A 19,999-nucleotide genomic window follows, 5' to 3' on the forward strand; every position below is an offset into this window, starting at 1 on the left:
TGAAATACATGGATGGCTACAAAATGGGCAATTCCATACAATACTTATGTCTGACCCCCTATGCATGGGACCTTCATGAAATTTTCCGTCTCCGACTTCTTGTTCTTTTGACAGTCTGTAATGTTCGCAAAGGACCATGCCTTGGTCAGTTTATGTAGAGAAGTAAGACTTGAGAAAAAAAGGGGGTCGGATGTACAAAAAGGTTGATCATTTGGAATAATCTCCCTGATGGAATGAAGTACTCAACAACAATTACGTCATTTAAATCTAAGTTAAAAAGAATGTATATAAATGAATATGCAAAATAATTTGTTTCCTTTCTCCTTGCTGAAATCTCATACATTTACCGCCCCACCCTCCCTGTGTGTTTGCTGGTGTTTGTTGATGCTGTGTGTGCATTTTTTTTTCATTCAATATTAATGTCATTCAATGTACTGGGAAATACTACTCACAAGTTTTTATAAACTTTTCGGTAGTTTCCAATTTTCTCTGATACTATTTGTCATTCCTGTACATATTGTATATATATCATTTTTTTATGCTGAGAAAATAAATAAATTGAACTGAACTGATAAATAAATAAATTAAGAAGTGAATAAATAAACAAACAAACAAATAAATAAATAAACAAATAAATAAATAAATTATAAATAAATAAATAAATATACTCACATGGAAGAATATTTGTAAATCTATTCTTGGCCCTATTAACCATTTCTGTAGCTGCTACAATGGCCTGGTCTTTACCAACTTGACGAATTTCCTATTTACATGGAGAGAAAAAATGATAATAATTCTTTAAAAAATCCATATTTTATTGTTCAAAATAGACATGAAATGAAATACTCTGAAAATTTGTTTTGCCCAATTGATCGTGGGCCTGGCAGCCCCTGTGCAGCGCCAGATCGACGAGGCTCTATCCCTTTGATCGTTGAACGCCAAACAGGGTAGATGCAACCCCAATCTTTTAACGTCTTTTGGTCTGACGCAGCCGGGGTTTGAACCCCGACCTCCCGGTTGTGAGATGGACGCTCTCCCAACTGAGCCAACACAACGGTGCATTCTATGTACAGTAATAATAATACCATGCAAAATTTACAATTTTCTTATCTTTATTTATTTACCAATTCATTGCAACATGACAGTTGGATGATTGACAATATAAACATGAATATATCACAATAATTGTTATCATTCGTTTGGTGTCACCTTTGCCAGGGAGGCGAAAAGCGAACTGAATCACCATGACCCGCAGGTGTCTCTCCTCCCGATATAACTGATTGGGGGGGGGGGGTGCAGGTGGACTACTACACCAGGTTTAAATTGAATTCAATATATGAATACTTAAAAGAGGAGTGTGAAATCCATAACAATATACACTGTAAATGAATATCGGGATGAAAAGGGAAATGATCAGCATCAGTAATAAAGAAAAGAGATTCAAAGAAGATGAAATATAACAGAAGAGAGAAGATGAGGGAGGGAGGGAGGGAGGGAGGGAGGGAGGGAGGGAGGGAGGGAGGAAGGAAGGAAGGAAGGAAGGAAGGAAGGAAGGAAGGAAGGAAGGAAGGAAGGAAGGAAGGAAGGAAGGAAGGAAGGAAGGAAGGAAGGAAGGAAGGAAGGAAGGAAGGAAGGAAGGAAGGAAGGAAGGAAGGAAGGAAGGAAGGAAGGAAGGAAGGAAGGAAGGAAGGAAGGAAGGAAGGAAGGAAGGAAGGAAGGAAGGAAGGAAGGAAGGAAGGAAGGAAGGAAGGAAGGAAGGAAGGAAGGAAGGAAGGAAGGAAGGAAGGAAGGAAGGAAGGAAGGAAGGAAGGAAGGAAGGAAGGAAGGAAGGAAGGAAGGAAGGAAGGAAGGAAGGAAGGAAGGAAGGAAGGAAGGAAGGAAGGAAGGAAGGAAGGAAGGAAGGAAGGAAGGAAGGAAGGAAGGAAGGAAGGAAGGAAGGAAGGAAGGAAGGAAGGAAGGAAGGAAGGAAGGAAGGAAGGAAGGAAGGAAGGAAGGAAGGAAGGAAGGAAGGAAGGAAGGAAGAAAGAAAGAAAGAAAGAAAGAAAGAGCAGAGGAAAAAAATAAATGAATGTACTGCACATTGAATATCTCAAAATTTGCATGGCAAGCATTATACATGTATAACACTTTATGAAGCAAATGTTTCTAATTGCGCATATCATTACCTCGGCTTTAGCAGACATGTACAGTACTTACATTGTAGCATATTCTGTTGAAGTAACTTCCTACGGGAGTTACTTCAACAGAATATAGTGATGATGATGATGATAATGGTGATGATGATGATGATGGTGGTGATGTTGATGGCGATGGTGGTGATGATTATGACGATGGTGATGATGATGGTGATGTTGATGATGATGGCGATGGTGGTGATGTTGATGATTATGATGATGATGGTGGTGATGATGACGATGGTGATGTTGATGATGATGGCAGCGGTGGTGGCGATGATGATAATTTTGATTATAGTGATGATGAAGATGATGACGATGATGATGAATAATGATGTTGATAATGATGATGATGGTGAAAATGGTGGTAATGATGACGACGACGATGATGATACAGGAGTTACTTCAACAAAAACACAACAGAAAACTTACATCATACTCGTCTGTGAATCTTAAATCTGAATCTGCTTTCATCCGTTTGTAATGGTCCTCAAAATCATTTAGTAGAATGGGTCTAGATGAATGAAAAACAAAGTAAAAATCAAAAGCTTCTCCAAAACAGCAATAACTGAAAGGTCAAGTCCACCCCAAGAAATTGTTGATTTGAATCGATAGAGAAAAATCAAACAAACATGACGCTGAAAATTTCATCGAAATCGGATGTAAAATAAGAAAGTTATGACATTTTAAAATTTTGCCTATTTTTCACAAAATAGTTGAATGCACAACTCCGCGATATATATGCAAATGAGAGAGTCGATGATGTCCTTCACTCACTATTTCTTTTGTTTTATATTGTTTGAATTATACAATATTTCCATTTTTACAGATTTAACAATAAGGACCAACTTGATTTAGCCATACACTTTTACAATAATGGTAAATCCACATGTTCAGGGAGGAATAAAGTTTTGTTTCACATGACAATGAGGAGAAAATTTGAGTTTTTCATATTTCATGTAATAAAATACAAAAGAAGTAGTAAGTGGGTGACGTCATCAGAGTGCCAATTTGCATACCGACTAGGATGTGCATATTTACTGTTTAGTGAAATTAAGCGAAACTTTCAAATGTCATAACTTTCTTATTTTACATCCAATTTTGATGAAATTTTCAGTGTTTTGCTTGTTGGATTTTTCTTCTGTTATTCAAGTCAACTTTTTGTTGAAGTGGACTTGTCCTTTGAAAAATGTTTGTAATGAATGATACATGTAGGGATATTGGATACAATATCAGAGCTTGAACATTGAAATTTGAAGAGTATCAAATTTTCATTTTCATTTCATTTATTGGTTTCTGCAACACTTTTCATAAATACATTAACAAAGAAAATACAATAATAATATACGTATAACTGACAAGCAAAACATTGAACAAATTTGCATTTTCTATTAATACATATCGATATTTAGAAGGTTGACCGATTCTTTCTACAAATGATATCATTTTGTGTGTCGGAAATATATTCAGAAATAAGCACAAGATTACTATCATTACTACCAAGATTATCATTTTCATAATATGGTAGTAATTATAATTTTACTTGGAATATCAAGCAAAAAATGCATGACACTGTTTAAGCAAAAGAAGCGCGAGACAATTAGAACAGAAACATCTGCTATATGATGGGGCTAAAACATATGTGGCTGGCCTGATAAAACCTTGCATCTCAACATTTAAAAATTTTGATGGCAGCTTAGAAAACGCTGTACATGGTATTTAAAAAATTAAGCAATGGTGGCAGTCTCATATTGCCTGAAAGGCGTCTCCTGATAACATGTGAAGAACTCTTTTGATACAATAGAAGGTTGCTACCCAATAACTCTAAAATCTAGCTTATTCTGAGCTGTCATCAAAATATTCAAAGTTTGAGATACATGTACCAGGTTTCATCCGCCCAGCCATAATGATGCGTACCTGCCAACTCTAATAGTCATGAAAAAAGAATAACTTGGAAATTTCCACAAAGATGAACATCCTTAAATTTCCTATTAATAATAATAATACACAAGATTTATAAAAATCTTAAATATGAAAATTTTATTGTTCGAAACAGACACCAGAAATGAAATACTCCGAAAATTTGTTTTGCCCAATTGATCGTGGGCCCAGCAGCTGCTGTGCAGCGCCAGATCGACGAGGCTCTATCCCTTTAATTATTGAACGCCAAACAGGGTAGCAGCTAGCAACTCCCATCTTTTAACGTCTTTTGGTCTGACGCAGCCGGTGGTTTGAACCCCCGACCTCCCGGTTGTGAGACGGACGCTCTACCAACTGAGCCAACACACCGGTCACTGAGACAACACACATTATACAAAAGTTTCAAAGCGCTAAGAAAGAAAGAAAAAAAATATACATGTATACAGCTGTAAGTACACGATACAATGTATCTCAGTAAAAGAACAACAAAGAAACTGAAAGTGAAAACACCATTGCAAAAAAATCAATACAAATGCATGGGATGAGATGGCAGTTTTCTTTTCAACCGTATAGGAATATTCCTATTTTAATATGAACCACTTAGCAAGTATGAATGACGTATGATTATACTCACTTAGAATGGCTCTTCCTGTGCATCGAGCTGCCCATTTTTCGCCGAATCTTATTCCGATTGCCCATTTCCATATCGGGCCCGATAAAGCCAGGGTTATCACTACCTTCCAAACTTAAAAAATAAAGAAAAGGATTCAGTTTCATCAGACTGAGTGTCAATCACATACCTGTACATGTGATTTATCCACACTGTGCTGCACTCGACCCAGGTGAGGTGAATGGGTACCCGGCAGGAGTAATTCCTTGCATGCACTGAGCGCCGGTGATGGTAGCTCGAGCTAAAGCCGGGGTAATAATAGCAGCGCTTTGTATCCTCTGGCAAAAAGCGCTTTATAAATCCAACTATTATCATTATTATTATGTATGTGTATTACAAGTGATAAGCTACTGAAATTAAACATTTTGAGAGGTTTGGGGCACATACATGTACAGTGTACATGTATGTCACTGTACATGTATGTCAGAGAATTCCGACAGTTGTTACAGAAATACGTTTCCTTGAAACATAATAACAATTTATAATATGTAATACTGTATAAGCTGTAATTTTCGCGGGGGTTTTATTTTCGCGGATTTCGCGAAATGCCGATCGGCCGCGAATTTAACAACACGCGAAAATATTGACACACTTCTTAGTCAGTGCCAATGTCTCCAGCAGCAAAGCTTTGCTATTGAAAACATACTGCATAGTGAGGAAATGGAGATATGCACCTCTATATGTACAAAAAATAAGGCTTAGAAAGTACAGTTAGTGATTCAAAAAGTTAGCTAGAATTTCACTTTTTTTAATTTCTCAAACAAAATCAGAGCCTAAAGTATTTTCTAACATTATTTCATCAATATCTATACACTCACTGTAATATTAAAATGTATTTTCCATGAAATAATTTGATTTTATTGTCATCTGATTGACTCTATACACACGTATTGGCAGCTATTTGCATACTCATTAATATTCATAAGTCACATGACCAGAGCTTTTCAAGGTGTAGATTCTGTTCACAAAATTCCACATTTTTGCACTTTTACCATCTTTTTGAAAAATTAATAGAACAAAACACCAATTCTAAAGATTGCTTAACCCTATAGATTACAGATCAAACTGTGGCATGATGAATTTTCAGATTTAAAGGTAAAAAAATTGAAATTTAAACCACTTTTTTCCACAGTTTGTAACTGTTTTTACAGGGACATATTTATGTACATAACACAGATCAGCAAGGGGTTTTGAGGAGTAAAGATATGCACGTGATTTGCATTAGATTTACTACTTTTAAGTGCTGTGGAAATATTTTCTACATCTTCCGATCGCGAATTTAACAACCCGCGAAAATGTCGGGACCCCCGCGATTCGCGAAAAATTCTGTACGCGAAAATAATAGCTTCTACAGTATACAGCATTTATGGGGCGCTGATTATCTAGTTGCCTATCAAATGGCGTGCTCTATATTGACCCGGCTTGAGCTCCAGCTACATAAGGTGCTTGGTGCATTCAAGGAATTATTTCTGCCGGGTACCCATTCACCTCACCTGGGTTGAGTGCAGCACAATGTGGGTAAATTTCTTGCTGAAGCAAAACACACCTTGGCAGGGATTTGAACCCACGCCCCTCCGATTGAAAGACGAAAGTTGTAACCACTAGATCACGACGCCCCCACATGGCTATAAAATACATGTAGGAACACATAATTTGCTCCCGTGAAAATTGCTCCTCTACTGAATTCTACAGTAAAGTTTAGGGTTGTAATATGTTTTTAATTTTGTTAAATAATGATCCAAGGGTTAGGATTAGGATAAGGGTTTGAGATTAGGGTTTATACAGAGCTGCCAACCTGAACAAGTACATTTCAGTATCTTAAAAGCTGAAAATCAGTATTTTGGTGAGGAAATCAGTATTTTCAAAGATATGCCATAGGACAAAACATAAAACTGAACTTAAGAAATCAATATTTTGTATGAAACCATCAGTATTCTTATCATTTTTCAGTACTAAATACTGAAAATCAGTATGTACTTGGCAGCTATGTTTATATCGGGCTTAACGTGTGGATATTCGGAAGGAGTTATTGTCGCAAAAGGAGAATGTCATGAAACAAAAAAAAATCTCCCTTTTGAATGAACCCACAATAATGAAAGCAGATACATTAAAACAATTTAGATGGAAGAGTAAAGGGAACTAATCCAGCGAAAGTGGTAATGGATCAACTGAAAGAATGTCAAGAATTGGAACGGACTCAAAGTGCAAGAATGTACAAGAATTGCAAATTAAAGCTTATTTTTATTATAATGAACTTTCATACGAGGTATGGTTGAATAGTTGTTGAGAAAATGCATTTATTTTTTATATGATGCTGTCTCATGTCTGTTAGGCTCATTTATTTCATTTTAATTTGATGAAACATTATTAGTTACGCCCTGCTGAGTCACGTAATATTGAAGGGGAAAACCTACGTTCTGGTTCCATGTTCAATAAGGCCAGAATATAGAACCAGACTGTAGATATTTCCTGTAGTTTGTAAGAATAAGGAGGGTGTAACAACTTTGTATCTTTACGTGTATCCTTATATTAATGTAAAATAAGGGAAATCAATTGAAAATAACTTAAAAACACTGCAAAACCTGCATTTTGTGATGTACATGTAATTCTTGAAAGGAAATCATTCATGACATCACAATGATCATAGTAAAAGAATGTGCATTTTGCCATTGAAACTGAAGCCCAAATAGTAGTGCACAGCGCGATGCTTTAATACGCTTACATACCACGTAATACGGTCTCATATCACGTGGTTGAAATCAGCACTGGGCATGGGCGCACCACTTAAAATATTTTAACAAAAACAGATTAATATCAAACAGGTTTTACGGGCTCATATTACCCGTTTGATATCTTTTACAAAGTAAAGTAGGTAACAAGGGTTCGTCTCACAACAAATTGACTAATCAGATTATAGAATTCATGAAAAAAATGACCCACTAAGAGATATGTCATTACCTTGGACGTGGCGATGGTTCTTGTACACGCCGTTTCTTCACAACCACCATTGAAATCACAATAACCATGACGATGGTAACCACCGAGACTGTCACGCCGACTGCAATGCCAGTCGTGTTGTCTTTTACTGAAATATTGGTGGAAAAGAAAGAATTTCCTTACAATAACATTTTAAAAAGTCTAATTCCAGGATAATTTGTGAAATAGTTTTGAAGATGAATCAAAAGACTGACTCTAAGGTAAACTTTTACCCTAAAGTAATTCAGATGAATCCAAGAAATTGGAGAAGAACACAGAATTCAGAATTTCACAGAAAACTAAAACCGATAATACAAAATGAACAAAACCATGCATTAGCAGAAAATCTGCTGATTAAACGTGTTCGCGAAGCTTTATCTTTATCGGCCGACTGTAGTGGATGGGTACAAATGAAACTTGCTATTTTCTTAGATTTTCACTATTTACCATTGCTCTCTCTGTATATAAATTTGTTTTTAATAATAGTAGATAACAAAATGATAAAAATAAAAAACGTTTGATTAAAAGTAATTCTCCATACACATTTATGTACAAAAATCACTTAAAAGGTTCAGCTGATTGGTGTATAGACATGAAAACAACATTCTTCATTCCAAAATCATAAAGTTTTTTGTAAGTTTTCCCTTGCTAGGCTGCAAGCTTCATTAGACCTTTATCATAATTGATGTGCGTTTATGTAATCAATTTACGTTGCATGTATATCTATTTTGATTATGATGTGATGTTTTTGGTTTTAAACAAATAAACTTGAAAAATAAATAAACTTGAAATAAATAGCTGGCACTGTTGCTGATGCAGCTCGACAGAGCAAAAGCTTACAGAAGAAAACCAGGTTAATTTTCATGATTGTGTAATGAATTTTTCTTCTTCTCAGGTTTATGTCCAAAGTTGGATGGACAAAGTCATGACATCATTACTCTAGAACAAGGTACATGTACATTGTAGGAAATATATAAGGGTGGCAAGACGATTTTGCCCTCATGACTTCCAAAATCACCCCCCAAATTCCCCCCAAAATACATGCTTCGGGGCAACTATTCTGTCTAGAGTCGCCCAAAATCTGTCACAAAAAAAAAATTCAAGATTATTGAGAAAATCAATAATCTAACTCTGGCAGAATAATGACATTTGCATTTTACCTCATAAATTTGCTTGTTGCCCCTAAAAACTAGCCCTTAAAATGAAAGGAATAGCCCCTCATTTCCGCAATCCCCCAAATCAGGAAAAAAATAGCCCCTAAAAATAAAAATTATTTTCCACCAAGTGGAAATTGATAATACCCGTATATTCAGACCGCCTCGATCACATTACAAGAACTTGTTCAGCGTGCATTACAAGATAACCTTTCAAGAATATGATTGGTCCACAATGTTTCACACTATTTTCTTGTATGATTTCTCATTAACTAATGTAGATGTATGTTTAAAAAATGCTAATCAGCTTCATTGCAAGTGTGAACAGACCTTCATGTATACATAGACACCTTACCTGTTTTCACCGGTCCGAATGTGCTTGAAGTTTGGTATCCTTGGTCATTATAAGCTCTGAATGCATAACTGAAAAAATTTAAATTCATATTTTACTGTCCAAAATAGATATCTGAAATAGAAATAGTCTAAAAATTCATTTTGCCCAATTGATTGTGGGCTTGGCAGCTAATGTGCAGCGCCAGATCGACGGTGCTCTACCCCTTACATCATTGAGTGTCAAACAGGATAGCAGCAACTCCCATCGTTTGGTCTGACGCAGCCGGGGCTTGAACTCTTGACCTCCCGGTTGTGAGACGGACACTTGACCAACCAGTCGATGTACAGTGTATTCAAAATATATTCAAAATTTAACAATATGAAGTATCATCAATGACAGATAACATCTACATGTATATACAGTACATGTATATTGTACCCGTAGTATAATAATAATAAGGCATTTAGGAACGCTATACATACGTAGTACACTATATCATAGCGTTTACACTGTAGATCAATTTACAACACTTAAAAAAGCTACATCTATCCTAGATACAAGTACGTTTTTCAACTGTTAAATCTAAGAAGAGAAGTTTCAGATCTTAATTTAGTGGGAAGCTTGTTCCATTCTTTTGCCGCAGCAACAGTAAAACTACGTTCACCGGCCTTGCTCCGGGTTGTCTGATAGGTTAGTCTAAAATGATCTCCACCTGACCGCAAACCTTCTCGTTTAGGATTATGAACCTGAAGTGCCCCCTTGATATACATTGGTACATGTACATGATCATGAAATGATTTATATGCATACAAAAGAATCTTAAATAATATTCTTTGTTTAACTGGTAGCCAGTGTAATGCCCTTATTAGTGGAATAGCATAGGATCATCTGTGATATATATGAAAATGTTTAGCTGGTAGATTTTTAATAAGTTCATAATTCTGCATTTTCAATCATGAAATTATTTCCATCATTTCCAAAAACTTTACTTTTGGAAAAAAAAAAAATACTAATTTTATTTATGTGTGTTGGATATATCAGACACATCACTTCATCCACTTTTCTACAAGAAAAATATTTTCATTCATTATGTTCCACTTAACAAAAATGGAATTCATCCAAGAGCTGCTCAAATATGACATCAAAAACTTAAAAAAAATCATGACTTTCGTTACTTGATGGATATTCGTCAAACCTTTCACCTGTATATTTCCCTATAAAGTTTTCTGCTTTTATAAAATGAAAATGAAACCTTGGGGAAAAAAGCTTGTGCAAAAACAGAAAAATCAAAGAAACAGATCAACGAAAGATTGAGAAAAATTGAATAAATAATAAGAAAGTTATGAGCATTTGAAGTTGAGATCATTATTGTAATGTAGATCCTCCCATTGGCAATGTGACAAAGATGGGTGATGTCACATGTGAACAACTTTGCCATTACTTTGGTACATACTTCACTTAAAATGCCTCTTTAATCACATCTATCAGTAGATCATGTATTCTTTCTATAGGAGTGCATGTAATGCAGAATTTCAAAGAATACATCATGGATAAAGAGTTTTTATCACCATAAGAAAGAGCAAAAATATACATTTTGGGGGCATTTTATAGTCCATCAAAGGGAAAGTTGTTCACATCATACATCTTCGTCGCATTGCCAATGGGAGGATCTCCATAGCATTAGTGATTGCAATATTCAAATGCTCATAACTTTCTCATTATTTGTCCAATTTTTCTCAAACCTTCTTTGATCTTTCTGTTTCCACACAAGCCCACTTGTTTCAAGGGTTTCATTTCCCTTTAACACAAGCTCATCATCAGGGCAAATTTCCCCTTTAAGGAAATGTGAATTTCATTGTCATTAATTTCAAATTTTTTCTCAGGAAAAAGGCATGCAAATTTGGTTTCCCTTTTTTTTCTGATACACCAGATAGATTTCACTCCTGACATACTCACTAGTATTCCGTGTCATCAATCAAAGGTTTGTTACAATACTCCTTGGAGCTATCGGTAACACAGATATTATCACCTATGACTACTGTAGCTGCTGCTTCATTTGTTGCTCGTCTCTTACGTTGAGATTCTGGTGAGAAAAATATAATAATCGTCAGGGGGGAGGGAGTGTTTCACAAAGATTTAGATATGACTTTTAAGTTTATGCTTAGTGCCAACGCGCAGAGGGCTATGCCCAAGGCACACAATGCGATCCGTTGCGACACAATTTTTTTGATAAATCGCATTTGCATTAAACGTGAAAGTACCAAGACGTAAAATTATTTCATTTGAATTTTGGCATAATGAAAGTCATTAGGATTTGAATTTGCTTTTATTCCTAGGAGGCTTGAACTAGACTGAATTTCGATTGCAGTAGTCAATGATTAGAATGTTCATATCGTATGGTATTACAATTTCTTTGAAATTCGGATCGCAACGAATCACGTAGTGTGCGCCAGGCATTAGGGTTGATAATAAACATGCAATCCATTAACTGATAAATATGCAGTAATGTGCATCCTCTGAGCATGATTCGACCAATGCAGTGATGATATAGCAAACACAATTGGAATATTTTTTTAGATTGAATCAAAAATCCAGGGCTACAGCACATATAATATCAATTAAAGTTAATTAGTGATGAATGCAGAGGATTGTTGATATTACTACCCTTGCTTGAACCTGATGTGCCTGTTATTTCTCTAAATATAGAATATATATGTAAATGCTTGTCTTATTTGGCTGATCATATTTACATTCAGTTAAACCATGGTTCAAACGTGGCTCAGGCATCCAGGGGGCCCATCTCATGAAGAGTTACAACTATTGTAACTTTGTTATTATTGTAACTACCACGGTAGCCTTGATTTTGATTGGCTGCTGAGCCCTGTTACCATGGTAGTTACAATAAGCCTGTTCACGGTTGTAAACTGCGCACGAGCAGAAAAAGGTCATTTGAGATCAACCATGAAGGTGGCTTTAAAATTCACTGACATAGGCATTTGTGATTTGATGATTATTCATGCTACATGTATTCCTTTCAAAATATTCATTTTATCACATCCAAGCTGCGCTGAAGAGTAATAAATAGAGCCTTCATAATCACTGGTATTTGACAGTAGCCTAAACAATAGTCAAATGTGCCAAAGGCAGACAATAAAACAGATTTCCAAACTTTATCCCTGATGTACTATTCTAGTCACCTATACAATGCCTTTTGTTCTTAGAATTTGAATACTCTACCGGTAAAGCTTACGCAACATCTACATTTGAAAATGATAGTGCTTATCCTAATGAAAAATCACAAAGGTCATTTGAGAAAAAGCAGATCATTAGCTAACCGTGAACTGGCTTATAGTTGTAACTCTTTATGACTTGGGCCGCGGGTGCAACAGCCCCACAACTTATTTGATCTTGTTTATATGTGCTCAGGCATGGCTGAACCCACAAACCGATACCCTCATCGCAGCTTTAAAATGATATATAACTCACTACTAAAGGATATTTGTAACCATCATAACAGAGAGCAGAACATTGACTAAAGGCCTGGTCCCACTGGCTGATGGACACAAACTGTTCTCATAACGGATACAGTGGACAAGTAAAATTTTGGGGTGGCTCCATCCGTTTTCATCCGCTCCAGACAATGGGCAAACCATGAAATAACAGTGGACGGATGCTCGATGGATGTAGAGCATATGAAAAACGTATGCAAAGAGGACACAACGGATACATAATGTTTTCAAACGGATGGCAAGATTCTTTTCCGTTTTACATCCTCTCTGCATCCGTAAGTGCAGTGGGACCGAGCCTTGACACCGTAGAATATTACTTTTGGAAAAAAAAGAGGGATTAAGAGGGATTTTTCCGAGGTCAATCCCAACATCAGCCTCATTTCAGTACGGTGTTGTCACAACCTCAAAACAAGATTTCAACACCGTACTTGAAATCACCTTTCATTTTTCTTACCAAATGTAAGAGGATATGGATATGCGTTATCGATGGAAGTGATGTATGCAGCCCCAGACTGAGCTCGAGCCTCATCGAACGTCAGAGTAGTTGTGGCAACAGCCGGATCACCAGCTAAAAAGAAAATTGAACATTTTACTCAATAGATAGGTGAATTCTACAATCATCGTCATTATGTAATTATAATACTTGCTTTTACATAGCACTTAACAAATACTTTTTCATAATCTACAGCACTTTACAGTAATGCAGAATTTTTTTTCATTTCATCTATTCATTTATTTTGTATTACTTGTTTGGGTACATTCTAAATCTCAATTCAAACTCACCCTCTGTTGTGATGATGACGGCAAACGTCAAAAGTTCCCCGTTGTCATGGCTGAACAGATTCTCCGGGAGTTGCACAGTGAATGAGGTGGTTGAAACAGCAGGGATCACTGTATTTTCTTCATAAGGATAGTTGTCAGGCACTGGGGCAGGTTCTGTCGTAAGATGTAGTCATATATGTTTACCTGCACTTTTTTTTCTCAACAATCGAATTCATACATGTATATCACATACCTCCTTAATATTATATTATACCAAGTACCCACGTTCACGATTTGTGCCACGATTCAAACAGCGTACTTAAACGTAGTGATGTTATGAGATCGTATCAGAGCAGGGCTTTGTAACACAAAGGTTTCTGATGGATTGCAAATATGAAAGAACTGCGCTGATTGGTCCCTGGTCAGGATTTTAAACCAAATGCGAGTGTAACATTGATATTGATTGGTCAGTTCATTTAGCGATTGATCGCTAATCTTTGTGTTACGGAGCCCAGCCCAGATCAGTTGGGGCAATCAAATTGATCGTAGAAACAATTTGAATGGTTCAAAAAAAAATTGCGATCTGTTACGAAAGTCCAGTCATGGCTTTCGTCACAGATCGCATGACAGGGAAAGGAGGTATTACTACCTTCTTCAAATTTAATTGATATCCAGAGTGTACAGTTGAGATCAAAATTTAGTGAACCCCACCACAAATCGAAGTCTTTCAAATTTTGTGTCACCACGTGGCAAAGGAAAAAAAATGAGAAAAATGGGATTTGATGCACAACGGGATGATTATCGTATATGGAATTGCTCAGCGATGGTAAAATATTATTACGGTGTCACCTGAACATGCAGAACTGGAACATGAAATCAGGGTCCCGTTTTGTAAAGACTTGTTACAACAACAAATGCACAATTTCTAGAACAAATTTACTATCAGCCAATCAAATCAAAGGATTTCAGTAGCTTTTTTAACTGTTATATTCCTAATTTGTTATTACATGTACAGTGTATAACAAGTTTTATGAAACGGCCCCGGAAGATGTATAAAGATATACGTGGTGGTTCAGATAACGGAGAGGAGACTTACAGCTCACCAAGTGGTCAGTCCGGAACAGGACTGCTAGGTGGTGGAATGAAAGAGATAAAGGTAGAAACTGGTAGGAGAGAAAGAGATAGATGAGAGAGAGATGTATCTTTTGTGAATTAAGGTAACATCCTAAAAAGAACTGCAAACCAGGGGCCCATTTCATAAAGAGATACAACTATGGTAACTTTGTCATTATGGCAACTACATGTACCACGGTAACAGGGCTCAACAGCCTATCAGAATCAAGGTTTCCATGGTAGCAACAATAATGGCCAAGTTACGATACATGTAGTTGTAACTCCAATATCGAAAGGGTCCGGGGTCCTGTTTCCATAAAGACTAGTTACAATAACAAATGCACAATGTATTTAACAAGTTTACAACCACCCAATCAAACTGAATGATTTCAGTAGCTTTAAACTGTTATTGCACATTTGTTGTTATAACAAGTTTTGCAGAAACGGGTTCCAAATGAGATGCGATGACTTGGAGCAGAAGAGTTCTTAATAATCCCTAGCGGTGGATGCACCTGTGAGGGTACTAGCAGTGAACCTTTACTGTTAGATTGATAAAAGACATCTACTGTATGGACCATTCCATGGTGCTATGTCAGGGTCAAGTTCTGTTTTGGTGTCAGATATCTGAGTGCATAAACTGTGACATGTGATAGAAGTGCTTACAGTACATGTAGATAACAAATAAGGGATTTCTGGAAAATTCAAAAATGTTGCAACTCAGTGAGATTGTTGAACTGTCTCCTCATACATGTACTGTACATGCGTGGGCGCGTCGTGGTCTAGTGGTTCTGACTCTCGCCTTTGAAACAGAGGGTCATGGGTTCGAATCCTAGCCTTGGCTTATTTTCCTTCAGCAAGAAATTCACCCATACTGTGCTGCACTCAACTCAGGTGAGGCAAATGGGTACCGGCAGGAAGTAATTCCTCAAAAGCTGTGTGCACCTGGATCGGTAGCCTGCATGTACATGTACATGTAGCTTAGCTGGGGTAATAATAGCAGGGCCTGCTGGGAGAACAGTTTTCGAAACTGAAGTGGCTACCCTGGGAAAATATACCATTATTATTATCATTATTATACATGTATATGCAAAGTGTACTTGGAGTCCTAGAAAAAAGGTACTGTAAGACAATGAATATCTCTATATTTCTGTCAAGTCATACAACAGATTCTCCAAAAGTATCCATCCAACATCTTTGTCAGATATCTATTAAACTGCATGAACTGTAACAAGTGATAACGAATACACGTAAGAAAAAAGAATTAGGTTGTAGAACGGATTCTCTAAAAATGATCCTTGCAACATCTTCAACACAGCAAAGGAAGCTTCTGATGATTGGCCATTAAAGACCACTGAGTTGAAAAGCAGTTTTAAAGAAAACATGGATAAGAAAAGGGAAAAAAGGGGCAGGTTGTTGAACAGGTATTCCTAGTAGAATCTGTCCAACATTTTCAACACAACAGTACAAGAGAAGGGTCCGATTGCGGGCAATTGTAGAGAGATGATTTGAAAGTGATCATGAAAAAAAACTGGAGATGAAAAAATACCAGATATGAAGGGAACAGGTCAGGCCTTTGAACAGATATTCCTAGTAGAATCAGTCATTTATCTTCATTACACAAAGATGTGATTCTGATCCTTGATCTTTAAAAAACAAATGTGATGAAATGCAATTACAAATATCATGGAAAAGAACAGAAAAAGGTGATCTATCTGGAACATGGACTCCTGGCTATTCAGTCAAGATTCAGACGTCTTTCCTTGAGTAATCCCTTGCTCATCCCAGTCTACACGATACATGTACTTTGCAATTCTTCCGATCCTCTACGCATTCCAGCTGGATAAATTACCCACAATCCATCACAAGTCCTATTTCCTGCTTTTGTACAATACCATGTTAACAACGTTCTGTGAGTATGAAAATATGCACTAATTTTCACCATCCCTGCGTAGGTACATGTAATTATGCAATCTCCTTTTGGCGCATAAAAGCGAACTTGAGAGTGCAGCAGTATACAAATTTAAGTCCAATTTTTGCTTTTTGTGACAATAAATGAAGGTAAGACGATGAGGAGCAGCTAAATGAACCCTCAGATCTACCTGTACATGTCTAATGCAGTTCACAGCTACATGGGCACCTATTCTCCATTCTCATTTCATGTTTTCCAGTGGTTGGAGGAGACAATAATATACATACCTTCTTGGAACGTTGTAACTGGCTCAGTATACGCTGGGTCACTTTCATAATCCCCATCATTCACTGCGATGATCTGTTAGGGAAAAATAAAAAATGGTCAAATTGAGCACAACTGCCAGTGGTGATTATCTAAAAATGAGTTCAAACAATGACAATGATTTTATTTCTTTGATGGCCCCTCCTGGGGGCATAGAAGAAATATAACAAGTTATAACAATGGCAATAATAGGCATAAGAAAAATACCAAGGTAACAAAAAATCAATAAAAAGAAAGAAAATAAAGAATCAAACATGATGATAATAAACAGACATGTATGTACAATACAAGAGCAATAATAGTAACTGGCACAAATGGACCCACCCACCCCAGAGAGTATCCGGAGACCGGCACAAAGACACATACCCCCACTGAGCACGTGCGGATGCAATCCAACAAAATCTGAAATCATGCCTTAATACGAGACAGTAACCAAAACAGCAACTACATTTAAGATGACATTAAAATTTGGATATAATGAATTTACAATACCTTGACAGATTTTTCACGTATTTTGTATTTCTCATATTAAACAGCTTGTGCATTTTAATCACATTTGGTCTGACAAGATAATACCCTCTAGTATCCAATAAAATGACCATCAAGATATATGCTAAATGATTCTGGCAGAAAGTGTGTAATTACTGAAAAACTGACAAAATAGGAATGTTTTTTTTTCCAGGTTTTGGGTCATTTTCAAAGCAATGAAAGTGCACTGTCGTACATGTACCTTCACTCAATTATTTGTTTTTATCTCATTGAAAGAACCCCCTAATCCCCCCTTTTTTTTTAAATTGTACAACGCCTACTTAGCTTGTTGTACGCGAGCAAATGAGAGGCTGAATGCCAAACATTTGTACAGTTGCACACATGACGTACATGTACAGTGTACCGTTGCACGCACGGCTTTGGGAGGTGACGTCACAATATGATATTATTCATTGCGCTCAGTAAAAATGAAGGTGCAATATGCGTATAAACCTGCTGGCTAAATGCGCAATGCTGCCCAAGGTCATGTGCGCTTGTGGGATTTTGCTTTTTGCTTTCAATTTTTTGCTCCCTTTTCATAGATTACTGCATGGAAAAACTCTTTGTTTTTCATAAATTTGCTAAACTCTGAGGCGTTGTACAACACAAATAGCGAATATTCTTAGTCGTGCAATGGTGCGTGATTTTGCATTCGGTGAAAGAAAGAAACACTCTATGCAAGAGCATCCTTCTTTCACCTCATGCGAAATCTCGCACTCATGCCTATTCACTATTTGTATATTGTACAACGCCTACTTAGCTTGTTGTACGCGAGCAAATGGGAGGCTGAATGTCAAACATTCGTACCGTTGCACAAAAGACGTACATGTACCGTCCAAAATGTACCGTTGCACGGCTTAAGTACGTGACATCACAATACGATTTAATTCATTGCGCTCAGTAAAAATGAAGGTGCAATACGCGTATAAGCCTGCTAGCTAAATGCTGCCCAGGGTCATGTGCGCTTGTGGGATTTTGCTTTTCGCTTTCAGTATTTTTGCTCCCTTTTCATAGATTACTACAGGGATAAACTCTTGTTTTTTCCATATTTTCACTATATTCCGAGGCGTTGTACAACACAAATAGCGAATATTCTTATTCGTGCAATGGTGCGAGATTTCGCATTCGGTGAAAGAAAGAGACGCTCTATTCAACTCGGCTAACGCCTCGTTGAATAGAGCATCTTTCTTTCACCTCATGCGAAATCTCGCACCATCGCACTCATGCCTATTCGCTATTTGTATACTGTTACATCGGTGTACTTAAAAAAATTATTTTACAACAATGAGATATGACAGATGCTCTTGATGACCAACAGCATTTTAATATATTGCACCATATTTCTGTTAAAAATCTTCATAGGCGCAGGCTCATCCTTGACCTTCACCTTGTTTTCAAATTATACAAAGAAAAATATATACAAATGCAATATGAATGAGAAAAAGAGAGACATTTTTGTTAACTTACTGTGAATACGTATGTGAACCCTGCTCGCAGTTCATTGACTGTCCTAGTCAGTCCTATTTCAGTGAAGGAAGGGGACTCATGAATCGGTAGGTCCTGTAGATGAGTATTAAAAGATAATTGATATGTTACTGTGGAATATGGGCACCGAGATCACGATGATTTGTTTCATCTTGGGAGGAGAATGCCTCCATGGAGTGGAATACAAGAATATGCTAGCAAAATATATATATGTACCTGTACATGTACCATGGTACAGCCGCTAATCGCCATCACTACCACAATCATAATCAGTATCATCATCATCATCATCATCTTCATCACCATCATCATCATCGCCATCATCACCAATACTACTACCACCACTACCACCACTACCACCACCACCACCATCACCATCATCAGTAACATCATCATCACCATCACAACCACCACCACCACCACCATCATCATCATCATCATTCCTCTTCTCCTCCTTATCATCACCATCATCACCACCCGCACAACATCATCATCATCACCATCATCCCTCTTCTCCTCCTTATCATCACCATCACAACCACCAATGCCACTACCATTACCACCAGCACAATCATCATCATACACTGTATATGCAATATTGACTTACACCTCTTGTTCCAACATAGCTTATAACATAATGTGTGATTTCACCATTAGGTTCTGCTGGAGCCTCATACGTGAGAAAGATGTTGTTTTTATCTATTACTTCTGCAAGAGGGATGCGGACAGGACTTGGCTCTGTGCAAAAAAAAGAAAGGAAAGTTTTAAAAGTTACATACAAAGAATGTCAATAGGAAGTGAACTGACTAACAATATGTGTGGTCTCTAATTGAATGTATGTGATAAATAGCTAATATTAAAATATACCTTTTTGCGATAACTATTAATGATAATAATAATTGGATTTATATAGCACTTTTTGCCCGAGGGTACAAAGCGCTTGCTATTATTATCCTGGCTTTAGCTTGAGCTACAATCGCCGATGCTAAGAGCCTGCAAGGAATTTATCCTACTGGGTACCCATTCACCTCACCTGGTTCAAATGCAACCAGGGCGGATAAATTTCTTGCTGAAGGAAAACACGCCATGGCTAGGCTTCGAACACACGACCCCCTGTTTGAAAGACGAGAGTCAGAACCAC

General features: G+C 37.0%; 1 protein-coding gene across 1 annotated transcript in view; it reads right to left on the bottom strand.

Moving 5' to 3' along the window:
• LOC129283071 (receptor-type tyrosine-protein phosphatase beta-like) overlaps positions 1-19,999 on the bottom strand; it is a 100,729-nt gene that overhangs the window by 11,342 nt on the left and 69,388 nt on the right. The window contains exons 37-47 of the mRNA XM_064113748.1: positions 19,466-19,596; positions 18,841-18,933; positions 16,809-16,881; positions 13,521-13,673; positions 13,192-13,305; positions 11,185-11,311; positions 9,250-9,317; positions 7,723-7,849; positions 4,729-4,839; positions 2,607-2,688; positions 673-763 (exon numbers count right to left, since the gene is read on the bottom strand). Coding sequence (XP_063969818.1) covers positions 673-763; positions 2,607-2,688; positions 4,729-4,839; positions 7,723-7,849; positions 9,250-9,317; positions 11,185-11,311; positions 13,192-13,305; positions 13,521-13,673; positions 16,809-16,881; positions 18,841-18,933; positions 19,466-19,596 — 1,170 coding nt within the window. The remainder of the gene's footprint in view (positions 1-672; positions 764-2,606; positions 2,689-4,728; positions 4,840-7,722; positions 7,850-9,249; positions 9,318-11,184; positions 11,312-13,191; positions 13,306-13,520; positions 13,674-16,808; positions 16,882-18,840; positions 18,934-19,465; positions 19,597-19,999) is intronic.

This window comes from Lytechinus pictus, chromosome 19 (genome assembly GCF_037042905.1).
Source record: "Lytechinus pictus isolate F3 Inbred chromosome 19, Lp3.0, whole genome shotgun sequence".
NCBI classification, from domain to species: Eukaryota; Metazoa; Echinodermata; class Echinoidea; order Temnopleuroida; family Toxopneustidae; genus Lytechinus; species Lytechinus pictus.